A 7730-nucleotide genomic window follows, 5' to 3' on the forward strand; every position below is an offset into this window, starting at 1 on the left:
CGTAAACCCGGGAGGTGGAGCTTGCAGTGAGCTGAGATCCGGCCACTGCACCCCAGCCTGGGCGACAGAGCAACACTCCGTCTCAAAAAAAAAAAAAAAAAAAAAGAAATTTTCACCTCAATATCTTGCTGGCAATGTTCAGAATCTCTCTTGTCTGTGCAACTGCCAGGTAATAACATACGGATTTCTTTTAGGATCCTCTGGTTCCAGAGCATACTGACACATGAGGCTAGGGTGTGGTTAATCTTTCTGCACTCGGGAAGGGTGCCATGGTCTAAAAGCCCCTGAACTTCCTGCATTGGTCCAGTCTCACTCTGACGGGCTTAAATATGGACACTTCTCTATGCAGTAAAGTTAGTACCTCTGGGAGGCAAAGGGTTTGATCCTTTCAATGCTCCATCAATAGAAAATGTCCTCTCCCCACAGATTTCAGGAGAAGAAATTGAGGGAAGAGAGACAAAGCAAGACAGACAAATTATTACATGATGAGCACCAGGCTGCCCCTCTGAACAAACCAAAAAGGTGTTCATGGAGTTATGGCAAAGAGAACAAGGAAGAACGGAGTGGGGTGGAGCTTGGGGCGCAGGAGGGAGGCACTGGTGCAAATAGCACTGAATGACAACCAACAGCCAGCTTGCGACTGTACCACCAGTGTTACTGCTACAATCAGAGGCAACATTAATGCCAATAAATGGGTTGAATGTAAAAACAGCCCAAGAATAAGCCACCAACTGCTTCGCAGAAACCCCATTAGCAATGTATAATCCGCAGAGCGGGCAGGGAGTCTAAACGAATCCCTGTTTAAATAGCAGCGGGAGCAGGGACTTTTGGACAATCAGTGGAAATTCAGCAGTCGGGTTGGCTGGGACAGGCTTTTGGAAGGTGGCCCCATTGGTGGCTCCACCTACAAGCTGTTGGCAGCAGTGGTACTTGCTAATCGGGGCTTCTGATTCCAACTGGTTTTCCCTGACAAGGCTATAGGATGATTCCCCTCAGTATTCTTTATACCAAATGAAATTTATACAAAGCCTCAAGGCTGCCTTGCACAGCGTGAGGTCACCTTGGCACTACTGAAACATGAAGGGATGGGAGAGGAAGACAGAAGAGGGGAAATGGCCAATAGGAGTGAGTAAGAAAGAAAGAAAAGGAAGAGAGGATGTCCACAGCGGAGGTTTTACTGTCTACGCAAAATATTGATGGTAAGGAAAAAATTTGTTCCAGAAACTTCCCAAAGGATAAAAACTAGCTTCTGTGTTATGCCAATGAAGCAGGTGGGCACCTCCCTCTGTGATTGTAAAAGCAGAGACAAAATAGTGGAAGCCTCTTATATCTTCCTCTGCTCCCCCCATGCCAAAGGTAGGCTTTTGAAAGCTCCAAAAAATTACACAAATGCTCCAAGTGAAATTGGGTGAGCTAACGGCTTACAATCAGGGTTCTTTCCAAGAAACCCAGTATTTAGTTTCCTTTGCAAAAAGAGTCCATTCAGGATCCCTGACAATATTAGCCATTTGAAACTCTGTGATTGGACAAGGAGACAGTCCTTGGTGCCTGAACTCCCCCAAGCAAAACATCGACTGTTGCTGGTCCTGAAAACAGCTAGTCTGTCATTTCAGGTTCCTCAAAGCCAGGCAGGTGGCATTTTATTCTTGGGCCTTGGGTAGAGACAGGATTAGTTAAGGAGAGCATTTGCACAGCGCACAGTACCGGGAAGTCGTTAATTGCTTGTATGGACCAACGCCGCCGGGCAGAGCGAGGAGACATCTGTGCATGAAAACGTTACACCCAGGAGGAGGGAAGAAAAACACCAAGAAAATTAAAAGGGAAAAATATAGAATAAAATGAAAGCTTCCCACACATCCGATGGATTCAAATGTACCATAATACACTGTAAAGTTGGGATTGGAACGACTAAAAGATCTGATCCTAAGCACAACGGTATTCGACTTCCCTCACCTCCCTCCCACCCCATCACACTCCAAATACAGCTTCAATTTCATTGTTCTTTTAGTCACATTTCAAGGTATATGGAGGCTGACATCAACACAGTTCTGACAAAGGAACTACAAATAGGTTTGAGGAACACTAACACACACTAAGATCATTGTGCAAGTGGAGAAATAGGCAGAAGCCCGTTTTCCCCTGCAGGAGGTAAGAAGGAGAACATATATTGAGAGCACATACTCATTCCTAAAAGGAAGACATTCTTGAATAGACTCAATACCAAATTTTTTCTGGCATGTGGTTGGGGGGCGATGAGGGAATTCGGTGTCTTGACATTGGGCCTGCAGGACTGTCTTCAGAGTGACACCATGGAGAAATGGGAACCGTGAAGAAACGAGGGGAAGGAAGAGGCTAACACTGAGGAGGGACCTTCTTGAAAGCACCCTTGCTAACAAGATGAGTATCTGTTTATGGAGATCAGAAATTATTCTATTAACTTAAAGATCTCTCCAGTTATTTACATCAGAGCTATTTTAGTAACATAAACTAAAGCAAGAGTGGGAGGTTGCGACAATGTTTAAATGTATGCAAGGCAACACCTAACGCTTATCCTAAGTTCTGGGCCTTCTGATTTACCCTAGGAATGAACAACACTTCATCAGCTATTAAGAGTTCACTTGTCAAATTAATGTTAGCAATTTGATGGCTTTTGAGGCATCACACGTTTTAAAATTTTTAGGAGCAAACCTTAGCATTCCATCTAGAGAATATTTGGGTGAATAAAACAACATAACCTAAGTAGGGCAGGTTAAAAACACACAAGACCACAGGAGAAACAAACAATAATCTCTAGATGGCTCTATAAAGATGTTTTGTTATTACACTCTACTGGGCCAGGCGCGGTGGCTCACACCTGTAATCCCAACACTTTGGGAGGCCAAGGCAGGTGGATCACCGGAGGTCATGAGTTCGAGACCAGACTGGCCAACATGGTGAAACCATGTCTCTACTAAAAATACAAAAAATTAGCCAGGTGTGGTGGTGGGCACCTGTGATCCCAGCTACTCGGGAGACTGAGCCAGGAGAATTGCTTGAGCCCAGGAGGTAGAGGTTGCAGTGAGCCAAGACTGCGCCTTCGTACCCCAGCCTGGGCAACAAGAACGAAATGCTGTCTCAAAAAAAAAAAAAAAAAAAAACACTATACTGGCTGGGTGAGATGGCTCATGTCTATAATCCCAGCACTTTGGGAGGCTGAGGTAGGAAGACTGCTAGAACCCAGGAGTTTGAGACCAGCCTGGGCAACATAGCAAGACCTCATCTCTACAAAACACAGACCAAAAAAACCCAAAACCAGAAAACCACTACACTTCCCTCACTGCTATGCCTTAAGGCAGTTACATTCTGTTCTGTTTTTCTTACTCATTTAAAGCTCTCAGGGGCAGAGATCTAAAAGGGAATAAAAATATGTAGGAGAAAAATTTGGGCTAAAAATGAAGACCTAAACACAGAGAAATCCAGCCTGGGCAACATAGTGGGACCTCAGCTCTACACAAATATTTGTTTTTAATTAACTGGGTGATGAGGTGGACTCCTGTAGTTCTAGCTACTCAGGAGGCTGAGGTGGGAGGACCACTTGAGTACCGGAGTCTGAGGTTGCAGTGAGCCATGTTCACACCACTGCACTCCAGTTTGGGCAACGAGCAACAGAGTGAAGTCTCATCTCTTTAAAAAAAAAAAAAAAAAAAAAAAATTCCAAAACCCAAAAACACAAACAGAAATTTAGTAGACTGGAATCATTTCCAAAACAAAAGCGACATCATTTGACATGTGAAACTAGACAGCTGAGGATTAGAAAATGCTCCTCAAGGGTATCAACCTTTGTAAGGGAGGTAAGGTAGCCCACATAAGATATCATGGCCATATTACACTTATGTAATTCCCTCCTTGGCCCCTACGTAAATGGGATGAATGTGAACAAACTTCAAGGAGAGAGAAATTTATGTCAAATTCATCACAAAATGACTGACTTATTTTTATCTTGTTAACCTATTAAGTTGAACCACAAGAATCTTTGTTTAGGTCAAAAATGGTCAAATATCAGCAATTTCGTATGACTTAAGCTAATAATCCAAGGTTTCTGAGGTTCTTAAAATGTTCTATTTCTTGACCTGTGAGATTATTAATTCACTGAACTGTACACGCCTTTGATTTGTGAACTTTTCTGTATTTGGTATATATCAATACAAGAGTTTCATATGAAATTATAATCAAAGCATCACCCCATTTTATTTGGTCACTATTTGAAATAATACATAAAAGGCCACTTACTATGTCTATTAGGGGGCTCGAACAGCCCACTTTCTGTGCCGAACAGAACACTGGGAACCACCCCGAACTGAAATTTCACAACTCTTCCTCCACTACCTTGCATATGCTATCTGATGAGAGAATTATCCACGTGCTCTTGGTTCCTCTTTGTAATTATGGTGTTTGTAGTAAAAAAGTCCATACCATCAAAAACATGAACACAGGCTTAAAAGAGGCCCCATCTTGGAACCGGAGTTATTTTGATTTTTGTGGGCTTTTGTGGGCTTTACACACCCCCACAAAGTCAAAATTACTAGTCAGTCTATTCTGCCCAATCTGAACCCAAGCATGGGTGGCACACGACACGAATCAAAGAGGAATTCAGAACTGCCTCTTGGACTGAAAGATCTCCTTGACCTGCCCCTGATACTAAAGAGAACTCCCACATGTACCCAACCATAAGCCTGGCTTTCATCTCAACGAAATGTCTTAGTTCCAACCTGTTTATCAAATCATCTCTCCAATTACCTGCAAACATGTGGGAAAAAAGAACTAACAATTTTGAATGGAAAGGACCTGGAGATGATATAGATGAGTGGGTGTTCCAAGGAGGTCTGTACTAAGCAAGTGGGCAGAATTCCATCAGAGATGTGAGGAAGGGGACTATAGGAAAGTGTCCAGAAGAAAAAAAAAAAAAAACATTTTCCCTATTCAACTAAATGGTTTTGTTCAAGGCTGGCTGGTCTCAAACATCACTTGCTGCCACTCATTTTAGTCACATACAACCCTAAAATAAAGTCAGAGATGGCCAACTCTCAGTGTAAACCAAGAAGGTTGGACATTCTACTGCAATCGAACTGAAGGCACTTCTAATACTTCCTAGAAATGGGTGTTTTGTCTAAAATAATTCAATTTTTTTAAAAACAAATATTAATTACAATCCATTATTTCCCATTGAGCAAGAGATAACAACAAAGAATTCCTAAGGCCTGAGTTTGTGCAGTGCTCAGCGGTAACTCTGTTGAAAACATCATGTCAGCTAAAAGTCTGTTTAACCCAGACCTGCAATCTGCCAACACAGAAAGCTTTCTTAGGATCATTCCTATGCTCTGCCAACATTCTCTACATTGTTGGCACCACAGGTTTCTGACAGCTTAATGATAACTACTCAGGGACAATGAGTTCTTTAAGAAACTAGGCACATAAGGACAAGCTCAGGTGATTTTTGTGTCATCTGGTCCACTCAGATATGTATTTCCATGTAGACTTAGTAAAAAAAAAAAAAACCTTTTAGACATTAACTTTAAGACTTCTCACAACTATGAAGTTCCAAATATATTAAGATCCCAAGACTTCAGAGGCATCCCTTAATTTGTTGACAAACATCACAATACCATGGAAGACCTGAAGCTAAGGTATTCTACCCTGAAATAATGGGAATCAGCTCAGTGAATGCAGATTACAAGGACAGGGTTAAATGGGGAGTAAAGATTATGGACCATAAGAACTACCCCCCAACCCATACACACACAATTTAGAGCAGGTAAAACCAACCGAAAGGAACAAAGCAATGGCTTTCTTGAACAAACTGATTATGAAAGTGAACAGTTACAGGGGGATTACTAATCTAGCTGCTGCACCAGGCAGGAGCTGAGGAACAAGAATCCAGGAGAAGGGGTAAGATTCAAAGGCCGCGGCTCTGGCACTTACCCGCTCCTTGTAGTAGAAGGAGCTGATGGAGACCTGCTCTTTCTCGCTGCGAGTGGGGCTCCCACTGTATAAACGAAGGTTCCCCGGGGCCTCTGTGCGGATCTTCATGGGCGCGATCAAGCCAGTGTGATAAGCGGACAAGGCTGAGAGAGATCTGTAGTTGAAAATGATAATTATCCACACTGGCTGCAGTCCTGTCATATTTCCAACGGTGCTATTCTTAGCACTTGATACCAAGAGGAGAAGACAAAATGAGAAGATGGAAACTCCAGAAAAAGAAGTCAATAAAACTTTTAACACTGAAAAATGCTTTATCTGCAGAAGCATAGAATGCTTCTATGATTACAGACATGAAAAATTCAAAGGAATCTACAAATTACTAGAATAAGTGAATTTGAATACAAGGTCAACCTACAAATATCTACTATAGTTCTATCAATTAGAAACAAACATTTGGAAAATAATTTTTAAAGCTCATTTATAGTAGCATTAAAACACATCAAATACCTAGGAATAAATTTAATTTTTGAAAATGTGCATGACAATACAAAATGTTGCTGAGAGAAATTAAACGAGACATACAATGATGGAGAAATACACCACGCTAGTGGATTGGAAGAGTCCGTATTCTTAAGACATCAGTTTTCTCTAAATTGTTCTACAGAGTCAACACAATTCCAATCAAAACACAAGCAGGCTTTGTAGTAGGAACTAATACGCTGATTTCATAATTTTATTAAAAGACCTAGAATACCCAACCTGAACTAAACAAGAATAATATAATTGGAGAACTTGACGTATCAGATTTGAAGACTGAACTATATAAAAGTACATTATGAATGTAGTGTTGGCATAAAGGATAAACAGATCAAAGGAAAAAGGAGAGTCCAGAAAGACCACAAATATATGATCTATTGATGTTCACCAAAGGTATCAATACAAATTCAATGAAGAAAGGAAATCTTTTCATAAATGGTGCTAGAACAACTGTTTTTCTACAAAACAAAACAAACTTTGACCCCTTAACTCACATTACATGCAAAAATTAATTTGAAATGGATCACAGACCTTAAATAAGGAATTTAAATCTATAAAGCATTTATTTTTATTTATCTATTTATTTTTCTATAAAGCTTTTAAAAAGAAACACAAGGCCGGGTGCGGTAGCTCACACCTGTAATCCCAGCACTTTGGGAAGCTGAGGCAGGCAGATCACCTGAGCTTAGGAGTTTGAGACCAGTCTGGCCAACAGGGTGAAACCCCGTCTCTACTAAAAATACAAAATGAGCCAGGCTGGTGGCACATGCCTGTAATCCCAGCTACTCGGGAGGCTGAGGCAGGAGAATTGCTTGAACCCGGGGGGCGGAGGTTGTGGTAAGCTGAGATTGTGCCATTGCACTCCAGCCTGGGGAACAAGAGCGAAACTCCGTTTCAAAAAATAAAAAATAAAATAAATAGGCCGGGCACGGTGGCTCACGCCTGTAATCCCACCACTTTGGGAGGCTGAGCCAGGTGGATCACGAGGTCAGGAGATCGAGATCATCCTGGCTAACACGGTGAAAACCCGTCTCTACTAAAAAATACAAAAAACTAGGCCAGTGTCATGGTGGGTGCCTGTAGTCCCAGCTACTTGGGACGCTGAGGCAGGAGAATGGCGTGAACCTGGGAGGCAGTGCTTGCAGTGAGCCGAGATCGTGCCACTGCACTCCAGCCTGGGTGACAGAGCAAGACTCTGTCTCAAAAAAAAAATAAATAAATAAATAAATAAATAA

General features: G+C 41.9%; 1 protein-coding gene across 1 annotated transcript in view; it reads right to left on the minus strand.

Annotated features, from left to right (window-relative positions):
- Positions 1-7730, minus strand: part of WDR59 (WD repeat domain 59) — a 152038-nt gene that overhangs the window by 39126 nt on the left and 105182 nt on the right. Inside the window, exon 18 of the mRNA XM_011976799.1 lies at positions 5959-6112. Within this exon, the coding sequence (XP_011832189.1) occupies positions 5959-6112 (154 nt within the window). The remainder of the gene's footprint in view (positions 1-5958; positions 6113-7730) is intronic.

This window comes from Mandrillus leucophaeus, unplaced genomic scaffold (genome assembly GCF_000951045.1).
Source record: "Mandrillus leucophaeus isolate KB7577 unplaced genomic scaffold, Mleu.le_1.0 Scaffold17, whole genome shotgun sequence".
In the NCBI taxonomy this organism is placed as follows: Eukaryota; Metazoa; Chordata; class Mammalia; order Primates; family Cercopithecidae; genus Mandrillus; species Mandrillus leucophaeus.